At 37.6% G+C, this 22,480-nt stretch overlaps 1 protein-coding gene and 1 long non-coding RNA gene across 4 annotated transcripts in view; one reads left to right on the top strand and one right to left on the bottom strand.

Annotated features, from left to right (window-relative positions):
• Nucleotides 1–1,201: 1,201 nt before the first annotated feature.
• Nucleotides 1,202–22,480, top strand: part of LOC103092580 (uncharacterized) — a 29,699-nt gene continuing 8,420 nt past the window's right edge. Inside the window, exon 1 of the long non-coding RNA XR_001623552.2 lies at nt 1,202–1,469. This is a non-coding gene — a long non-coding RNA (uncharacterized LOC103092580). The remainder of the gene's footprint in view (nt 1,470–22,480) is intronic.
• INTS15 (integrator complex subunit 15) overlaps nt 5,347–22,480 on the bottom strand; it is a 32,758-nt gene continuing 15,624 nt past the window's right edge. For all 3 annotated transcript variants that reach the window (XM_016424096.2, XM_007499031.3, XM_001362853.4), the window contains exons 6-7: nt 19,346–19,385; nt 5,347–11,359 (exon numbers count right to left, since the gene is read on the bottom strand). In XM_016424096.2, the coding sequence (XP_016279582.2) occupies nt 11,134–11,359; nt 19,346–19,385 (266 nt within the window). In that variant the 3' untranslated portion in view covers nt 5,347–11,133. The remainder of the gene's footprint in view (nt 11,360–19,345; nt 19,386–22,480) is intronic.

Here is a 22,480-nt window from a genome sequence, read left to right as displayed (position 1 = left end):
CAGGGATCCCTTCCAGCATTCAGTTTTCTAGATTCAAATTCCACAAAAGTTTGAGTTCCAGACACAATAGAGCAGAACACGATGCAGTAATAAGTTGATCAACCAGCAGTCACTTATTAAGTGCCAGAAACTGAACTACAAATACAAAAATGATCCGGTCCCTCTCCAGGGAAGCTTACATTCACTTGTGCCACGGGGAATTTTCAAGATTTTCCCTCATAAGTAAATACAAGGCAGCTGGACGGGGAAGTGCATAGAGTACTGGACTTGGACTCCACTACATAAGCAATTCTAATTCTACCTCCTGCACTGATGGAAGGTGTGATCCCTGAGCAGGTCACTCTCAGCTTCTGGGAAAAAGCACGTCCCTCGGTCCCTCCTGGGATTGTTGTAAGGATCCAAAGTGATGGCACATTCTAAGAGTTTTGCAAACTTCAAAATGCTATATAAATACTACTAAGGGGAATCAAAGACCTTTAGAAGAAGGTGACACTAGAGCCCATTAGAATGGACATCCCTGGAAGGCAGGGATGTTTGCCTTTTCTTTATATCCCCATTGCCCAGTGCCCTGCTTCAAATAAACGCTTGTTGACTGATGGAGATGAACAGGACAGTCTCGGAAGGTTCTAAAGGGCCAAAAGCTAAGGAGAAAGAGCAGGATGGGCCCAGGGACAGCTCTTGCTTTATAAGGTATGTAGGTAGGAGATAAGATGTTATTGTGGGCAGGTAGGTCAGTTTGGCTGGAGAATAGGACCGTCCCTGCCGGCTGAGAAGCTATTAGGAGAATAACCGTATAAACTAAAATGTAAAATAACAATGAAATCTTTAGAAAAGTGCAAGTTCTGTGTCGGCTATATCAGAGGAAAAAGTCATTTTGGATTGGTGAAATCGGAAGACTGGAGGAGTGAGGACAGGAATTAATTCAGTGGGAAACCGGGTGTCTGCTTGGCACAATGAATATGAAGAGCAAAGGCATGGAGGTGGACAAGCACAGAGAAGACACTGGACCTGTAGGCCAGGGACCCGGGCAGTGTACTGAATGGGTAGCTCCGGCCTTTCCGGGAAAGGAAACCAGGCCAGCTTGTCCGCCTACTCCTTTTATCCAAGACCTCACGCCACCGGCGAAGAGGGTGCTGTTGCGCGTGCGTCACAGACAGGGACCAATCAGGAGCGAGGGAACGGTTGCTAGGCTGGGCGCTAAGCAACAGAGTAAACTTAAACCTAGTATCCAGACTCTGGAGTGCTCTGGGGCCAGTTAGGGAAGAGGAAGCCGTCTTTGGTCCAGAGTTTTGGAGAGGCCGGAGCCAACGCCCTTTACCCTCAGCCTCCCCGATTACAGAGTTTAATAGCGAGGATCTTCCCTGAAGCTCGGCCTCTTAGGCTGGTTACAAGACCACAACCACACTCGGTGTGGCTCGGGAGCCCAGGGACCCCATAATTTCTTAGGGCGCAGGGGCCCAGCATCCTTGGTAGGTGGAGACCTCTTGGTATCTCCCTCCACCTCCAACCATCCTTTGATTTGCTTTTTCTCCCTCCAACCCTTTCTTCCTCTCCCATATCGACCTTGGGGTCAGTTCTATGCTGAACAAGTCGTTTAAACTTTCTGAGCCTACTTCCACTTATGAGGAATGGGCATAATGATAGTGGCACAGAGAGGCGGTGTAATGGGTATATATCTCCTACCTTGGAATGTGTAGGTTCAAGTCCCGCCTCTGATAACTGGCTGGCTATGTGAACTTGGGCAAGCCACCTAACTCCTGAAGCAACCCTAAACCAGACTCTGCATGTAGGAGACCGAGGTATCTACTCCAGCCCCAGCCCCTTTGCTCTAAGGAAGACTTTAATTCTAGAAGAGGGACAGTAGTTTTGGAACCTCTAATCTCCTTAAAGAGATGGGATGCCGGGATAAAGATTTAGATATATAAATGTATACACACATATATGATATCTAATTTCATATATCCTTATATGACAAATATATAATATAAAAGTATATATATATATATAAATACAAAAGTAAAATATATAATATAAAAATAGTATATATGATGTTTCTACATGATTAGTCTAGGGGATATGATTTTAAGGTTCAAGGTAACTCTTGATTGCTATTTCTAAATGGGGAGGGAGGCTCCAAACTTTTTATCAAAGGCTTGACTCCCCGTCAAATACCCAGTTTCACAGTGAACACACTTAGCAAATGGTAAAGAGCCCATTTATCTAAAATAAGAGTCTGCAAAAGTATACAAATGAGAATATATGCCAGGCAATACAACTTGGAGTTCTCCTCTTGGACTATGTCTCTACTACTTACTAGTCATTTGAGCAAGTCAATCACTTTGCCTTTATGAATCTCAGGCTCCTCAATTCTAAAGGAAGGAGACAGGACTAGGTGCCCTCCAAAGTCCCTTCCAGTTCTAAATTTATGGGGCCAGTTAGGTGGCTCAGTAGACACTTCCTAGCTCTGTGACCCTGGGCAAGTCAATTAACCCCCACTGCCTAGCCCTCACTGCTCTTCTGCCTGAAAACTCTAAGTCAGAAAGTAAGGGGCTTAAAATAAAATAAAAATCAATGTATGGTTTAAATTTGTGGTACAATCTATAGTAGAGGCAGCCAGATATAATAGATTTCCAAAACTGTTTTAACCAAGAATGGTTGAGCATAAAAAGGCCAGCACTTTGCCCAGTGCCTGGCACAGAGTAAGTGCTTAATAAATATTGATTCAAAATTAGATAGAAACCAGCAATACGCTCCTTCTTTTAGTATCCTTGGATGTCCTTTATCTGGACCTAATGACTTGATCAGGGACAGGTAGATGCTCCCCAGTGATCTCCCCACTCGCTTTGTGTTCAACTTTCTATTAGCCATTTTTGTTCTTTCCCTTCCGATTCAATTATAGAATTTAGAGCTAGAAGGGACCTCATCAACTATTTAGTCCAAATCTCTCACCGTGGAGTTTAAGTGAGGCTAAGAAGCTTACATGACTTGCTCAGTGCCATAGAGATCATTCAGACTGACAGAGAACATAGAACCAAAGTTAAGAGTGAGTAGATCTATGAGAAGCACCTAGGTGATTCGGGGGATAGAATGATCATCCTTACAGAGAGGAATCCTGCCACATCTGTGACTTGTAGGCCATTTAAACTTTCAGATGCTCAGTTCTGAATTTCTGAAAGCGGGAGGGGGCAGTACATTCCTCACAGAGTTGTTATAAGAATCAAATGAAATTAATTTATGTAAAGTGTTTTTGCAAAACTTTGGGTGCCACATATTAGCTATTTTTGTATTACTGTTGTTGCATTCTTTCTCAACTGTTTTGTGCATTCATCCTCTGGTTGCTGTCCTTGTTTTTGGTCTCATAAATAGCTTTTAAAAATGCAAGTTAATTAGCTAGTTTCTTGTGCCTCTACATTCATCTCTTTATTCAGTTGTCCCCTTTCCTCATTAGAAGGGTTTCTTTCTGTGTCTTCACATCCCTTTTGGGTTGATTTTCTTTGTGGAATTTTAATTTATGGGAACTGCCTAACCTTTTTCTGAACTCTTTGAACTTTGCTCTTCAAAATTCTAGTCTGTGTCAATTATAGGACTATGGTTCAACTTCTGATGTTTGCCACAAGGGACAAGTCACTTAACTTCCTTGTTTTGGTTTCCTCATCTGTGAAATGAGGGAGTTGCACGAGATAGCTTCTGAGATCCTTTTAAGTTTGATATCCATGATCTATGGATCTGAACCCTTTTCATCTCCTTTCCTTTTACTTCTTTGGTCTCTCCCTTTATCTCTGCCTACAAATGGGTCAGCCCAATTCTGGAATAAACCAAAAAATCCACTTCTTGGACCTTGTCACCTCCCTGTCCCCTGCCCCATCCTGAGAACAATATTCCTACCTCTTTCCTTCCTTTCAATGCCAAATTTTTAGGGCACTTCCTGCCTTACCAACTTCATTTCTCCATGACTAGTAATCAGATTTCGGTACCCATCTGTTATCAAGGTCACCAAAGACATCTTAGTGGCAATCCAATAATTGCTTTTTTCAGTATCTATCCATCCCCCTTCACTTTGCTGCCATAGCGCAGTGTTGGTGACCTATCCCACTGCCTGGTCCTCTTTCTGCCCTCTCTTCTGGATCCTTATTCCTCATATCTGGAATCTTGAGGAAGCCTTTTCCGCTTTCTCCCACCCCCACACCTCAAACTATCTTGAATTCATTTTGCATGTATTTTGAATATATTCATAGGCATGCATACTGCCTCTACCAGCAGGTTTTTGAGAGCAGAAACTATTTCACTTTTGTTTTTATATCCCCAGCACTTAGTTATCTCAAATATACTGTTTAAAATATTTATTGATGGATTGATGCTAGAAATGTGCACGTTCTTAGCCAATTTTAGCAGCTCCTTAACGTGCAAAACTAAACGGTCATTCTCTCAGATACCCTACCTGTCCTTGGGAAAGAAGGGAGGCAGAAAGGAGCCACGTCCCTGTGGAGAGAGGGGGCACGTAGAGGGTTCAAGGACATGTAAGGGATGGACACAAGCTGGTGGTCTCAGAGCACAGGCCTAGGGAAGGAAGACATTTTCCAGACCACAGAGTGGAACTGGGCAAAGGTTTCCCTGTCCAGCCATTGGGGTCTCAAGCCAAGCCTCCAGTCCTGCAATGGGAATCTCCCTTCTTTTTCTTCTGCTTGTTTTTTTAATGGGGGGAACGGGAAGCCATGGAGCTCCACGTGGGGAGAGCACAGCATTGTGCAGTGAAGTTAGTGCAGATGATTTTCTGGAATGTGGATTTCTTTCTGTATTCTTTACAGAAAGTAGGATCTGCATAAAACAAATTTGTCAAGAATGGTATTTAAACTGCCTCCTGACTGCCCTCCTAGGGACAATGTCCTGCCTGAAATGTGACCAAAATAGGCAATTCCAGACATGCTCTGACCCCGCACCACGGCCTCTAGTTCTGGACATGGTTTTTCCTTTTAACGAAAACACCATATTTGCATTCATTTTCTTGGCTACCACATACGATATGGGACTCACTAAGCTTGGAGTTCACTAAAACTGCCAGTCCCATATCAACTCCATTGTACTTGTCAGGCTCATTTTTCAAAACTTTAGTCCAAGATGTGTTTCTCCTCATTAAATCTTTTCCTCATATGGTCAGTTTTAAAATTGGAAGGGCCTTTAAAGGTAAACAATCTAGACCCAACACCTCAATTTGCTGATGAGGAATCTGAGGCCCGGAGAGGTGAAAGGTCATGTGAGTAGTAAATGGCAGAGGCTGGAGTTGACCCCAGGTCACCTTGTGGATTCAGGTCCATTGCTATGTGCACTTCACACAGACTCAGCTCAGTGTTCTCTTAGACTTCAAAATCTTTTATTTTATAAATTCCATCATCCAGTATGTAAGCTGTCTCTCTGCTTTGTGTCACCTGCACATTTGGACATGCCATTTGTGCCTTCATCCAAAATGGTCTGAAGCATGGGTCCCTGGGAAATTCCACTAGATCCTTTTTTCTTTTTCCAAGTTAACATGAAACCCAATAATGATGCCATTCAATTGGTTCCAAATCCAGCCATTTTTACTTTCACCTTTGCAATTTTCAGTCTTTTCTACACCTACTCTCTAGATAATCTCATCCATTCCCACATTTCCAAGTCCTAAAACACATTCCACCTCCTTGGATGGCAGCATGGCTTCCCAAGATATAATACCAAATTGACAGTGTCTGATGGGTCTCTGTATTGTACACATTAAGATTTCTTGGTCCATGACTTCAATGATCACCTGAGTAGAATTTTCATGAGGTTCAGACTTACATTTTACTTTAGTTTGCTGGACATCCTCTACTACTTCAAAGGAGACATGTCCAAAATTGAACCCCCCCCCCCCAAAAAAAAAAATCCTATCCCCTTCCAATGTCCCGTTTCTCTTTCACAACACCCCTAGGCACAATGTTTGTAACCTTTAAATCTTCTTTTGACTCTTCCCTCATCCACGTGAACTCAGTTGCCAAGCTCTGTCAATTCTACTTTTTCCTCAACACAGTATCCTTAGTCTAAGTAAGGAGCTCTTACTATGGGGTCCACAGATAGGTTTTAGAGTTCACAAACCTGGATAGAAGAAATTATACTTTTCACTAACCTTTGGTTTCCTCTGAAATTCCATATGCTTAAATGTAAACATTTAAAAACAAATTATTCTGAGAAAGGATCCATAGGCTTTACCAGACTTCCAAAGAGGTTCATAATACAAATAAGATTAAGAGCTCTTGATTTAAATCATCATTTCTTCTCACCTAATGTCCTATAATGTCTCATTGATGTCCTTGCCTTCATTGCTCCCTTACCTCTGCTGACAAAGTACCCCAATTATATAGAGCATGAAATAAAATCTGTTGGCACTTGGGACCCTCTCTAGTCTATTTCCTACTATTCCCTAGCTCCCTTCACACTATTTGTTCTAACGTATGTACATCGTTTCCCAAGCTTATCCTACCCTTTTTCTTTCTTCCTCCATGGCTCTACATCTCTACCTTTTAACATTTTTATTTTCCTTCCTAATTTAATGTGACTTCCTCTATCATCTTCCTTGATACCTGGAGTGACAGCGATCTCTCCTTCCTGATCTCTGCCCTTATTAAACATCTACATTTATTATATTTTTTTACATAGCTAATGCTATACATCTTGCCATCCTACTAAACTGTAAGCTTGAAGGCAGTACTAACCAATCACCTGCAGATTATATATATATATTTAAAAATTTTTTACCTTTCGTTATAGAATCAATAATGTGTATTGGTTCTAAGGTGGAAGAGCATTAAGGGCTAGACAATGAAGTTCAAGTGACTTGTCCAGACACAAAGCTGGGAAGTATGAGGCTAGATTTGAACCTGTGGTCCCCTAGCTCTAGGCCTGGCTCTCAATCCACCAACTCACCTACTTGCCCTATAATCATACTCTTAATCATCCTTTCATGTGTATGTCCTTTCTAACTAGCTTACAGCCCCTGGAGGACACGGAATACATATATTTTATATCTCACAAACCCCTCCATCAAAAACAATCTTCCTTAAATATAGAGTAAATGTTCAGTTTTTCATGAGTGTGTTGTACTCAAATATGCAGCCTACACTGACCATATTTCATGAAAGCAATTATTGGATTAGTGTATACTGAGTGGCTGTTAATTATCAGAATGTGAGAGGGAATACTTACTAGAATCAGAGATTTAAGGAGATAGGATCACACAAACTCAGAGAAAAATTCTCCACAGATTTGTTCAATGGTAGAGCTTGGTAAGGTGGAGAAGTGTCTGATTTGCAGAATAGATAAAAATGATTTTTGGTATCCTGAAGTTCAGGAAGCAAAGGCCCATGGCTAGCTCTGCTGAAGGGGCTGCCGTACCAGGGTTAGCAGGAATGGATCACAGGATTCTGTAAATATTTTCTATGACCATAGAATTTTAGCCAAGCATCCTCCATTGGTCTCTCAAGCGCACACTAACAAATACCCTACTTGCCTGCATTTTTTTTCTCTTTTCCTCCCCTTCCTCCCATTTTTTGTCAAATTGCTCTTTCACTTTTTGTCCTTTCCCCCAAAAGTTGCTCTGTTCTCTAACATTGTGTGGGCCTTTCCCCACTTTTGCAACACACTCAATCGTTTAAAAGAGGTCACGCATGAACTGTGACACTTAAGTTTTTACACAGATGTAATGGGAGAAACTTTAATGCAATCAGTAGTCAACTTAACATCCAACACACTGAACTATTACCAAAAATTCTAACCTTTGACTGAAATGTCTTCAAATAATCATCTACTATTGCCAATCTGGTTAAATCACTTTGGATCAGCACTTGCATGATTTAGATACTTCTCAAAGTCAAAAGTGCAAATTCTTACATAAAGGAATATTATCTTCCCTTAACATTCACACTCAGCAATCCCTTACCTAATATTCCCCCTTAAAATACAACAGCCCTGAGTTTAACATAGAAAGGTCGCTGACTTTGGAATAGTGTATGACAGGCATCAGACTAAGTGAGTCAAGTTAAAACCTGTAACTCAAGACAAACCCTCAGCCTTTTATCATCACTCTTAACCACTCATAATACTGTTTAGAAGAATTAATGGGGGATAGCAATCTTCAAATATCTCAAGGGCTATCATATGCTAAGAAAGACTAAATTGGTCCTGATTAGTACTGGCAAATAGAAGACCAAAAGGTGAATATTAAAAAGAGGCAAATTCTGATTCAAAATGAAAAAACTAACAATTAGAGCTCTTTAAAAAATGGAGGACTGGCTTGTGAAATAGCAAGTTCTCTATCACTGATCGTAGTAGAAGAGGGGGAGCTAGGTAGTACAACGGCTAGAGCACTAGGCCTGGAATTATGAGGGCTTACATTGAAATCTGGCCTCAGACACTTCCCAGGTGTGTGACTGGGCAAAGCACTTAACTTCCCTATTGCCTAGCTCTTGCCATTCTTCTGTCTCAGATTGATACTAGGACAGAAGGTAAATTATTATTTTTTTTAATTATTAGAAGAAATGTTGAATGATTGACATGGGGTGTTATAAAGAGGCTGGAGGTTGTACTAGATGACCTCGACGCACCCTTCCAATTTTTGGTCTAGGATTCTGTGAATCCATGTTTTAAGAGCTCTATCCAGAACTCTCTCAGCTAATCTATCCTGGCTAGCCAATATAGTATTCTCAGTCAATGAAAGAAGTCATTGTATCCTTTATCTAAGTCCTAACCTAATGCAACCCGGAAATTGTGATGATTCTTCAAGGTACCTACTTTAAAGAATGTTAACAAATGTAGGTGCCTCAAGTTAAATGAGTTTCTGAATAACTATTATAGGTTCAGTAATAGTTCCTTGTCACACCTTTGCACTGACAAATTACTACATTATTAAAGAATTAAGCAATTCATCACTCCAAAGGCAGCACACAAGCCTCTGCCTCATTCTACCTACATTTTACCTGCCCTTAACTGGTCTCCACTGCCAAAGTGAAACATCATTTTCCATTCATTAGAGACACATTTTCCCCCTGGCTCTTGTAAAATACCAAGTAATATGGTCATTCATACTTGGTATTGGAGCCAAGAAAGATGAGTTAGAGAAGCCCTTGGTAGCTCTTCAATGGTATTGTAAATGGCCAGGGAAATGTCATATCTTACTCAGGAACAATTCCTTCTAAGCAAAAGTAGCCTAATTTAGATGTCTTTTCTGGTGCTTTTCACAAGCAGCTGGCACCATACTTCCATTTCATAGAAAAAAGCATCATTTGGATTTTGTTCAGTTTTATGTACATTCTGAAGCTATCAGCAAGAGATGGAGGCATCCATACCTCGCCCAACCCTGGAAAAAACAGTACCTCACATAAACAATTTACGACTGATTTAAAAGAGAATCAAATTCAGGCAATAATGATAGTGAAATCAAACTCAAAAGGAATGGTTATTTTCTTCAGATACTGAAGTGGGAAATTAGGAAAACAGATTCCCCACATAATAGTCTTTAAAAGCTACTGAAAAAAATAGAAAGATCATGATTTTGTTGTCTTGACAGTAAAATACTTTTTAAAGTCACTGAACAGTGGGAAAATAGGTTCCAGAGATGATTCAAAGCTGAAATGCTATAAGAAAAAAGTTACATAGCAAGGTTAGCACCATTTCTTTCCAAGTTTAAGGAAACATCTAAAAAAAGGTATGTTAATCAATATAAACCAAATACAGCACTTGCTTTGCATTTTGAATAGCTTATATTTTAGTCTTGTAAGATGTTTAGAATTTTGGTCTTTAGAATAAAAAATACACAGGAATGGATTAAGTAGTCTGGTCTAATCTGGTCCCTAGAAATTAATCTTCTTTGACTAGGAAACCATGAGTAGCTAAACCACATAATTAAACTTGAGTCCCTATATCCAATTTGTCCCATAATTTCTATAGGATGAAATTGCAATCATTCATTGATGCCTTCTCATTTCCTTATGAAATTTTGCTTACTTGTGCAATGATAACATGTTAACTGGTTTGTACCCACATTCTTTTACTCCTCCTAAAACTAGTACTACAAAACTCCTACTGATATACTAGGAAAAAACTCATAACTCAGTGGGCCATTTTTGTTATTGGAAGGGTTATGATATAAATACTGTACCTTAATAGCAAACCCAAAGCAGAAAATCATACTCTCACTGACAGCAAGATATTAGCACATTGTCAGTGGTGAATTAAAAGTTGTATTTACTTTGCTTGCCATGATGATCATAGAAGCAGAAATCTAATTTGGGGCTAAATTAAATTGTCTTTTTGTAGTATACTAACATAAAGTCTACAAGGTTTCTTTTTTAAAAAAATTTATTTGAACAGATAAAAGGAAATTTCAGAGACCTAGATAAAACAAAAGAATGTGCCTTTCCTAGACTGTAGGGGCAATTGTTATCTTTACAGGTTTCCTTTAACAGTGGAAAGTGCCATGTGTGCCTTGCAATCACAACACATCAATCTCTGGATTCTATATAGTTGCAAAAATAGACACTGTATCTTGCAGGGCCTCATTACAAACATTTACCAGGAGAAGAGAGCAGCTGGAGAAATGAATTTTCAAATCCTGCCATATTAGACTAGATTTCTTTTCTGGGGCTTCTCATTTCTGAGAAGGCTCAGTAAAGGGAAAAAAAAACCAATCACTTTTCATTATAGGCTCAGACAGCTGTGTGTCACTGAAATTACACATTGACAAGTGAATACAATGGTGCTGTTCATTAACAACAGGTTCACAGGACTTGTAAACTAAAAATAGAAAATAAGACCTGAAAAATCACTTTGCAGAGGGGCCATAATTTTTTTCCTTCGTCCATTCTGTTTGAATTTTAAAGAATGTGTCCAAGTTTAGGGCTAATGTGGTGAACCATCTGTTTCTTCCTAGTGCCCATTCTACTGCTATCTTGAAAGAATATCAAATCTTATAGATCTGTATAGTTCTGTTGGAGATGAAGAGAATTTTTTTCTAAAAGGTCTTGTTTTTAAAATAGACTGAAGCAATAATCCTCTTCTCTGTAAGGCTTTCACTCAAATCCACCACGTAAAGAAAAATGGATTTGTGATTCATCTGAAGTTAGAGGTCATTTAACGGATAGGCCTGTACGGAAAAGTCATGCCTGGTATAAACGTCTGTACAGGATGGGCTGGGAGTGCAGGATGAGCTGGGTGTGCAGGGAGTGCAGGGTGTGCAGGGTGTGCAGCATGTGCAGGATAACCCAGTGGAGGAGTATGAATGTGAGGATAAAATCCTGGTGGCAGTGCAGTATGAGTTGATTGTTGCACTGGGCCTGAGATCACCAGCTGAAGCAAACTGAAAAGGAAAACAGAAATATTAGATTGCTAATGCTCTACTGTTCAAAATGAAGAACTAAAAAAACAAGGCATAGTTGATACTCATTCCTTTGGCATCAAAGAGAAATATATGGTTAGTTGAGAAACTTTTAGATGTTGGAAACACAGTAAGTCTACTGGGAACACCTGAGAACTAGAGCAAATGCAACTTCACAATTACCCTAAGACTGTAATGTTCATCTCACCTCAAGTCCAATGTGAATGATATTCGTCAGTCCATGAGACTTTTTCTATTTTCCTTACTGACATTCCACACATCTTTCAGGGCCCTCCTCTGTAAAGCCCTGCCTAATCCCTCCCAAGTACAAATTTCTCCCTTAAATGATTTCCTAGCCCTAATGTATTCTTATTTATACAATATTTATCTAAGTCTATGTTCTTATCTGCAGGAGATTGTAACTTCTTGGAGGGCAGAAGTCACAAATTTATACATATTGCAGCTCACCCGGTACATGGGGTTTACTAAATGTTCCTAAATTACTAAGATGAAGAATGAATGAGGTCGCTCTGGTTCATCCTATATCTCTATAGCAATTAAAACACTTAACTGTTCTTATATTGGCTGAGAAGAAACTCATAAAATCATCCAGTTCTTGGTTTAATAACACTTTAGCAATTTGGAAGATTTGGAGAGGTCAGGAAAAGATGATTTTCTGGACAGTTAACTGAAGGCTAACCTTTTAGGTTGGTTTGATTGAGTTATGTGGTGTTTTTTAAGGTCATAAGCTTTTCCTGGAAAATAAAACAAAACAAACCACTCTTCTGGGGCTGCTATAGGCACCAGTCTCTGAAGAATTCAAACTGAAGGTCACCAAAGGACAGAAAGAGAGGTACATAATGGGTATAAGCAGCCTATAATATATTGCCAAAGAATTATATGGAAGTTGTATAAAGAAAGTCATGAGGGAAGTAGATGGCTTATTTTTAAAAAAGATGGACAGGTAATGAGTGCATGGGAACTGATGGACTGCCAGCATGATTTGTTAATAAGATATACACAATGTTTAGAGCTGAAGAAGACGGAATGAAGAGCCTGCCTTAATGTTGGATAAGGCCCCTGTGAAGGATTTACAGGAGGAAATGGATAAGCCTTGGAAAGGATAGGGCAACGTTCTATATCACTGAAGGGAATACTCTAGGCAGGTGAGAACTGGTTATGATTTACGCTTTTGGAAGAAGTGCATCTCTAAGATCACAAATCCACTGAGTCACCAAAATAGTCTTTTAAGTATTTTTTGTTTCAACCCTTTTTTGATGCAAATCTCTCTAAAAATGTTATTATACAGTTCCCTATCCCTGTAAATAGAATATTAACCATTTATTAATGGCTCAATGTAATTAGAATGTATAATTATTATACTGTGCCAAAACTGCAAATGAGCACTGGACTAATTCTGTATAGATTCAATACCATGTCCTAGAAGGTGTTTTCTTGATTAAGCAACTTTTCAGTAGGGCCATTTATATATGTTTTAAAAGACTGCATGCAGAATATAACATTGTAGGGCTTCATGGATAGTAGTAATGTGGCTGCCTTTCTGAAAAATTAAGTAGTAATAAAAAGTTTCAATCAACCTTCTCCTAAGTAATTTTCATCAACTTCAATTAAATGATACACTGAGAATTCTTCATCATTGCCAAAATTTTTTATCTTTAACCTCCTTGTAAGCCTCAACTCTAATATCTGACAAGTCTCATGCCCAATTCTTTATTATTATATATACACTAGATATTTCTGAAAAAAAAAATGAAGTACTTCTTAATCTGAACAGAATTCTAGTTACAAAGAACATTCCATTTCATTATAACACTGAAAATTAGAAAGTTAATGTTTAAAGGGTCCTACTCTGGATCAACTTTCTCATGAAATCTCTTCCGAAAAATCCTTTTCTGATTTCACATACTAGTCCATACAAATACAGAATCAATAAAGAAAGAGTAGCAAGAAGAGTCAATGTAATACTACTTGATACTAATTCTGCTTCCTAAAATCACTCTCAACAATTGTCTAGCAAGATATTTTTTCTATCTTCTGGCAAGCTTATAACACTGGACACAGTTCCCAAGTTTTGTGCATAAAAAGGCAGGTTAGTGCATAAAATGTCCATGTGCAAAGTTTTTGTACTAGCATACAGCCCATCCGTGCTTTTAAGTCACAATGGAGCTAGTTCAATACTGTAGGTGTACTCCCCTAGCCTCATTACTTTCAGAAGAAGAAGGGAGCATAGAGAGAACATTACCTGATAAGTAAAAATGAAACATTCTCAACCATTAGGAGGGAAAAGATTAGCCCTGTGCAAAATTGTAAATTATGGAAACCTTTTGGTGCCTTTCCACTTATCCTTCCTGGTTCCTTCTGTCTTCTGGAGGTCACACCTTCATGCCTTATTTTTTTTTTTACCATTCAAAGCCTCCCTCCCATAAGGCAATTCATTCACAACTCTTTCCTCAAATTTCCCTATATTTCAAAATGTTATTTGTTATAAAATCAATTTGACTAAACCTAAGTAAATCCTCAGAACTCTTATTTATGATCTAGTTCTCGCTTCCCAAATATGAAAAGAATCACAGGATTTTAGGGCTTGTCAGGAACCTAGTCCAACTCCCTCACTGAGACCCAGAGGTTAGAGATTTGTTAAGCTTATATATGGCCAGTTATTATGATGGTACTCTGTTACTACAGTTATGCTATTTTTATGTAGGGGATACCCCAACTGTTTATGGACACTGCATCTGATAGGTTTCTTTGCCTTGAATCCCCACACTCTTCTCAAGTATTTGAGCAGGATATACTCTAAAAGTTGGGGCGGCTCCATCCTGTGAGAATAAATTTGGTGAAAGTTCAGGGATGGGGAGCAGCAGCCAATTTTTCTGTCAGTTAAAGGAGATTATAGGGTGTCATAAGCAGCCCTTTATCTTCTTTCTCAAGTCAATACTTCCCTAAAGTTGACTCCAGAAAATATTTGGTTGAGATATGTACAAGTAATTTGTGTGTGTATGTGTGTGTGTGTGTGTGTGTGTGTGTGTGTGTGTGTATTTTATATATACATGTATATATAAAACACCATATATAACATTAAATGAGCCTCAGCTTAATTTCATAAGATTAATTTGATTTCAATGCTAAACCTAATTCTTTATTAAGTGTGTAATAACCAAAGTTGGCCCCTAGAGAAGAGTCAAAAAAAAAGGTAATTCTCTCTCTTTACCGCAGAGCTAAGGGTAGATAGATGGGTGTGGAATATTGCAGGTTAGTTTTACTGACTCTGTTTTCTGTCTTTTCAAATCTTTGTTACAAAGAAAGACTCATTTACTGAAAAACAAAAACAAAACAACCACCAAATTTTTAAATTACTGTAACAACTTCCTAAGCCCCTCACTACTCCATTCCATATTTATACATTGCTGCCAAACTAATTTTCCTGAAGTAAAGATCTGACTATGTTACTTTCCTATTCAACCAATTCCATGGACTCTATTGCCTCTAAGATAAAATATGAATTTAAAAACAAATTTTAAATATTATTTATTATTATATTTTAAAGCTAAACCTAAGGATAGCTACATGGTACCAATTGAGCACCTAGGCTAGGATCAAGAAGATCTGAGTTCAAATTTGACCTGAGACACCAGCTGGGTGGTCCTGGGCAAATCATTTAACCTGTTAACCTGTTTACCTCTGGTTCCTCAACCTCTTATGGTTGTTGTGAGGATCAAAAAAAATGAGATGATAATTTTAAAGTGCTTAGCACAGTGCCTATAAGATAGTAGTGCTTAATAAGAATTTGTTTCCTTTTTCTATTAAAGCCCTACACAACTTGGCCCCAGTCTATCTTTCCAGGCTTAGTATTACTTCCCCTGCTGTAATCTGTGATCCTGCCAAACTAGCTTCCTCACATGACACTCCCATATGCCATCTTTTTGCCTTTGCACTGGCATTTCCTAATCCCTAGAATTCATTACTTCCTTATATCAGTTTTGCCCTCTTCCTTTATGATACAGCTGAAATATTATTTTCTTCATGAAGCCTTTCTGATACTGCTAATGCCTTTTCTCCCAAAATATCATATTTATTAGCTAAATTAATGCTGTATTCCTGCACATAATTTTCTCCCTGATTAGAATGTAAGCTCATCACAAAAAAGGATTTTCATTCTTTGTACTTGTATCCTCAGTGTCTGGTATGTTGTAGGAACTTGAGAAATACTTGTTCACTGACTGATTTTGGGGGGAAGGCTATATTTGGAAATCAACATAATATAAAAAGGTACCAAAAAAAATTATGGGCTTTGATGGAACTCAACAGCTTAAGATCACTGAAACCTCTACATAATTTCCTGTATACAACCTACCTCTATCTTTTTTAACTTAAATTTAGTCCCAGTTCATACTCTAATCTCAGCTCAAAAATCTCTCTTCATATATATATATATGTGTGTGTGTGTGTGTAGAAGTGTGTGTATGTGTGTTGTGAACTGTCAGTATTATGCTCACATTAGACAAACACAAATGTTCATATTATTTGTTGATCTTGATTTTAGATCAAGGTCATAATCTTCATATGGCCAGAACACTTAAATTATGTTTTCTCCATATTTTTTTGGTGAAAAGATTGGAGGGCACCCACTTTTCTGAGTATAAGGTGAAGAAGGGAGAAAAAATGCAGAGGATTTGCCAGACACAAATGGGTGCTCTCTGATCCTGAAACACTGAAAGAAAACATTGTTGAGGTCCTCTAGTCAGAATCAAAAACCAGCAAATCATTTGAACATTTATATTGAAGCTTTTTCTGGCACTTGTAAATCACATAGAGCTCAATTTTCTCTCCTAACTTTCTTGTGTTTTTCCATAGAGTCTTTTTACTATGTAAATTTTATCCCTTATCTCATAGTTTAGAATACTCCATATACTCAGCTGTCATCTACTATGTCAACAGCACAACTCAGGCTGTGGGGAGTGTGCCTGAACTTGTTAGCAGGGTTTCTTCTGCAGATGGGGTTAGCCGGGTACTAAGGGGCCTCTCTTAACTACTCAGCTACATCCTCTCCAGCACCTCTCTAATCCTTTTCCTTGCAGCTACAGCTCTGGTGCTATCCTACCCTCCTCCATCTTTTTTCTTTCCACTCAGCTTCCCTATTGTTTGAAGGATATAAGCCCCTTAGGGTTTGGCTTTCATAACCTTCGATTAATGAGCCGCCTTCTTTTTTCTGGTCAGTGAACTGACTAATCTCATCACATCTTTGCTACATTTTATGACTTGGGCTCTGTTGATATTCAGGTTATCAGCTCTGCCAGATGACTAGGTGCCAAATAAGCAAGATTTCAGTGAACAATTTAAAATTCTAATACCACATCCTAGGCTTAGAACATAAAAAATTTTTAAATGTGAAACATGACCCATAAACAGTATATGCTAGAAATGAAGAGGTTCAATTTGATGTCTAAGTTTCCTTCCCACTCTAAACCCTGTGATTCTACAGCTCTCATTATGTCACAGTTACATAATGACATATTGCTAATTAATAACTAAATTGTAAGCTCTTTGAAAGGTTTTTCTTGGTGAGACCTTCAAAATCTATAAGGTGCTAATAGGGTATTCTTGTTCTGAAAAGAGCTAAACTAGATAGCCACTGAAGTCTCTTTTAAATAGCTATTGAACTGAATGGTAAGCATATTAAAGGCTAGATACATTTTGCTCATTCTGACAATTTTAAGGCCTCTTTTCCACTATAATGCTATTGCTTTTACTTAAAACTTCAGATAAGAGGGGCAGCTGGGTAGTTCAGTGGATTGAGAGCCAGTCCCAGGGATGAGAGGTCCTGGGTTCAAATCTGGCCTCAGACTTGTCCTAGCTTTGTGACCTTGGGCAAGTCACTTAATCCCCATTGCCTATCCCATACCACTCTTCAGCTTTGGAACCAATATACAGAATTGATTCTAAGATGGAAGGTATGAGTTTTGGGAAAAACAAAAATAAAACCCACTAGATTCAAACAAAAAAAGCTGTAAATACTGAAAATACAAATGCTAATATTAGAAATTTAGAAGGATATCCTCTATAAGACATGATCCCTATTTTTTAGGAAGACAAATTCTATAACTACTTCATGTTGGTTTAAAACTATGTGGTCCCTAATAGAAATAGTTTTTAAATATTCCTTACATGCCAAATATGGATATCAACATACTCTCCCAGTTAATGGGAAGAATTTACAACCTATATTCCTGGACTGATAAAGTGTATGAACAAATAGTTTTCAAAAGAAGAAATGCAAATGATCAACAACTATGAAAAAAAATGCTCCAGTTCTATAATAATGTAACTGCATATTAAAAACAAACTAAGAGATTTCAGCTCAGGCCAAAGTGGCAAAGTTGATAAAAATATCAACAGTCGATGGTGAAGGCCTGGAGGAAGACAGACTTGCTAATCTACTATTACTAGAGCCATGAAATGGCATGATCATTCTGAAACACAATTTAACATTATGCTACAAAAGTAACTAAAGTTTTCATAAACTGTGACCATAACATCTTACAACTGGGCAAATACCTCAATGTCAGAAAGAAAAACACCACATATAACAAAATATTCATAGGAGCACCCTCTAGTAGCAAAAGGAAAAGGGGTGGGGTGGAAGGAGAAATTGTTCTTTAATTAAGAATACTTGACCAAATTGTGGTATATGAAATGATGAACATGAAGAACTCGGAGAAAGATGGGAAAGCATAAATGAAGTGATGCTGGATGATAAAAATCTAACCAAGAGAATAGACACAATAACAAAAATGAAGCAGGTGAAGGCATATTAATGACTGCAATGAGCAATCTTGATTGTAGAGATGTCATAATATACAATCCTGCCTCTAGGTAGACAGGTAAGACAACTACAGTTATAGAATGTAGCATACTATTAGACTGTCAGACCATTTTATTTAGTTTTTCTTAAGTTACAAGATTTAGGAGAGAATGTTGGGACAATCACTGTGCTGTTAAAAAGTACAAATGAATCAATAAAATAAAAATTATGGGCTACAACTAAATGACCTAAGACTATCAGACAAAAAGTTGTGACAAAAATTCCTTTATGGAAAAGCAACAGTGCTACTAAATTGAGAAAATTAAACGTTGTGATCAGATACGTAACAATGTAATTGGATAAGGTGGGAATTTACCACAGAATCTAAAAAACAAATTTTTCAGGACCATCACCTAAGAGGGGTGGTTGACATAGGAACAATCTACTTCATTTGTAGAATCCCAAGTGAGGCAATAGGTGATTTTTTTCTAGGTTCTAATTCAACCTTGCTAAAGTAACCCATACAGCTATGCAGTTCCAAGTTCTATGATTTCATAAATGTCAAATGATTATATGACTATAACTTGATCTACAGACAAAAAAATACACTGGATGGCATTACTATTTGGTCTTTGGCAACTAGTTTGCATTAAGGCATTTTTTGGCCTCACTAACAAGTATTATCAGCAGGAACAGAGAAAGTAAAAACCTGGATTTAGAAATATATTCCCTCCAGCAACTACAGTTTCCACTGTAAATTAACAAATTACATTTTATATTAGAAATCAATCCTACTTGAGTTTTTCCCTCTTAAATGAATCTGCCAAAGGCTGATCTATCCTTTTAGCATTGGCAATCAAATTTCCAATTCAGCAAATCTGAGTGATCAAAAACTGAATAGCATACCATGAGGTACATTTACTTCATGAGGTACATACACATTTGCTCACTGAAAAGGTAAAAAAGAATCTCTGCTTAAACAAATTGTTTATTTTCAAAAAATACTTGAGAATATGGAAAGGCTAATTAGAATGGCATACATGAGAAAGAATCCGATTTAAAATCAAACACCACATCCATAACAAAGGCCAAGTCCTAATTCAAACAAAGAACATACTGCTTAAAATGTAAAAATGGAAACTTACTTGTTATGTGGCAGCCTGGAACACAATGTTCTCAAGTCATCTGAAATCAAGAAGAAAAATAATCAGGGAAAATAAACTAGACAAAAAAAGGTCTGTATGTTTTCTATGATTTTCTGGTTAATTGACTTTCTAAAAAACCCTAACCCACAAAATCATCATTTTATCAATAATTAATTACAATAGTAGACTTCTACTTATTGTATTGGTTCCAGAAGAAGGGATATTTCTTTTAATTCAGTATAATTATAAAATCACAGAGTGAAGGCTATTTTATTCAATTTGATGAGTTTAGCATGCTGGTCAGATTCTCAAACATGATGTCGATAGTGCAAGTTCCAAATGTGCATAGAAAGAAGAATTGTGGGCAAAGCAGAGAATGTCAAAGATGTTATAAGGCAAGACCAGAAGACACTCATATACTCTCCAAAGAATATTCCTCAAGTCACTGCATAAATGTGGATATTAATATGTGTTGCCAGCCCTGTACAATAAGAAGTACTGCTAGAGAAGGATGATCACAGGAATTCTCTTTATTTGACTGTGAACTCAGGAGTTCTGGAGATGTGAGGTAGAGGATGAAGCAATGAAGCTTTTTTCAAAAGTGCTCAAGAATATGAAAAACTTCTGAAAGCAAGATGGAAAGTAAGACCATTTATAACTATTTTCCTCATTTATTAAACTTTAGATTTTAATGCAATAAAAAATTTCAAGAAAATGTAAAATCATATAGTATTATAATAATAAAAAACAAGAAGGCAAAAATAGTACTCATATTACCACTCCACAAGCCAAAAAATAAAAAGATAAAAGACTGAGTTCTTCATCTTTCCCTAAAAGTTATTAATTTGGCTTATATAATCCAAAAAATTATATCATCTAAAACTCTATCAGACTATGGCAGACAGGAATTCCACTGAGGTGGGTTGGACAACTTGCCTTTGACTTCTCAAAGCACAACCTAGGGGAATTTCAGCAAGAACTAATCAGTTCATCTTTTTTTTTTTAAACCGTTACCTTCCATCTTGGAATCAATACTGTGTATTGGCTCCAAGGCAGAAGAGTGGTAAGGGCTAGGCAATGGGGGTTAAGTGACTTGCCCAGGGTCACACAGCTGGGAAGTATCTGAGATTTGAACCTAGGACCTCCCTTCTCTAGGCTTGACTCTCAATCCACTGAGCTACCCAGCTGCCCCTAATCAGTTCATCTTAATTACCAGGAAGATGAGTGGGGGAAGATTAAAATTGCAATGTAACCTAGATCCTAAATATATACTTCATAGGGTTCAGAAGAATAAAAGCAAAACTTTTCATCACATTCAGAATAAATAAGAAAGCCACAGCAGGACTTTATGTGATATTCACAGTAATCATGTAAGCTAGAGTAACTTTACACTAAAGGTCACAAAGATATGTTTGGCTACATATCTAAAAGATATTACCCATTTCTTGAAAAAAGTACAGCAGGAGTACATAAGCCATAAAATCACAATATTATGGACATTAGTCACAAGCAAAGAGGATATTTGCTCAAAAGGGGAAAAGTATTATAACAAACTCCTTGCCTCAAGTTCCTTCCCTCTCCAATCCATTCTCCAGACACCTGCCAAAGTGATTTTCTTAAAACACAAGTCTGATCATGTTACTCCTCTACTCAATAAACTAATAAATGTTTATTGATTAATTTCCAGTGGTGCTCTATTACTCATAGGGTCAAATATAAGTCACAATAGTTCCTTCACAACCAACTCCAAGACACTTTTCTAGCCTTATTTTAAAGATTAATACTCTTCAAATAACTGTTTCTCAAGTATCTGATCTAACTTCTCATAGAAAATGGTATCTTCCTAATATATGAATAATCCAGATTGAATTGTTTGTCAGCTCCAGGAGGGGGTAGGGAAGAAGACAACATGAATCATATAACTTTTGAAAACTTGTGTGGAAATTTTTTATTAAAATAAAGATAAAAAAAGAAAATGTTATCTCCTATCTGAATCTTTATACAGTCCCCCATGTCTAGAAGGTACTTCCTTCTCATTTCTGTCTCTTAAAATACTCAGTTCCCTTCAAAACTCAACTCAAGAACCAGTTTCAACAGGTACTTTTCTGATTCCCCAAATACTACCCTCTTGTTTTTATTTTGTATATGTTTATACAAATACCCCCCAGTGCCTGACATATAATAGTATCAAGAATAAGTGCTTGTTGGGGGAGCTCAGTGCATTGAGAGCCAGGCTTAGAGATAGGAGGTCCTGGGTTCAAATCGGAACTCAAACTTCCTAGCTGTATGACCCTGGGCAAATCATTTAACCCCTACTGCTTAGCCCTTACCATTCTCCAGCCTTGGAACCAATACACATAAGTGATTCTAAACTGGAAGGTAAGAGTAAAACAAAAAAAGTAGTACTTATTGATTAACCCTTATAACTTTTTCTTTTTTCCACAATTCATTCTATTTGTTGAAGAGATTAAAAAAAAAATCTTCCTCATCAAAATTGAGATAATTTTTTCCCATTCCACAGCTTTTTTGTATTTAAGTATATAATTCATATGAAATTAATTGTGCTGTATGAGTTAAGATATGGACTTTGAAATCTACTTTCCATCTTTTTTTAAAGAATAATAATCATCTGATGATGTTGCAGCCCCAACTGCTTAAAAATTATATATACATACATATATATGCTAAGCAAAAGTGATAAGAAATAACCTTCTTGAAGGTTGAATATTTATACCAAATCATTTCCTCAGCCTCCCTAAATAATATTGAAGTTGCTTGATAATTAAGCATGATGTTTTGAGTATGATCAAATCTCTTACTATGCATGTACAGCATTAGTTGCTGAATTTATTTTACATGTAATGATTTATGAGTGTAAAAGACAGTTTTCAAAACGTCTGATCAAGGGACAGTTAGGTGGCTCGGTGGATAGAGAACCAGGCTTGGAGACAGGAGATCCAAATTCAAAAGGAGATCTGAATTCAAATGTGATCTCAGGCACTTCCTAGTTGTGTGAACCTGGGCAAGTCACTTAACCTCAACTGCCTAGCCTAGACCAGTCTTCTGCATTAGCAGATACTTAGTATCCATTTTAAGACAGAAGGTAAGGGTTAAAAAAGTCTGCTCACTATAAAT

Source organism: Monodelphis domestica, chromosome 7 (assembly GCF_027887165.1).
Source record: "Monodelphis domestica isolate mMonDom1 chromosome 7, mMonDom1.pri, whole genome shotgun sequence".
Lineage (NCBI taxonomy): Eukaryota > Metazoa > Chordata > Mammalia > Didelphimorphia > Didelphidae > Monodelphis > Monodelphis domestica.
This window is presented reverse-complemented; position numbering and strand designations above follow the sequence as displayed.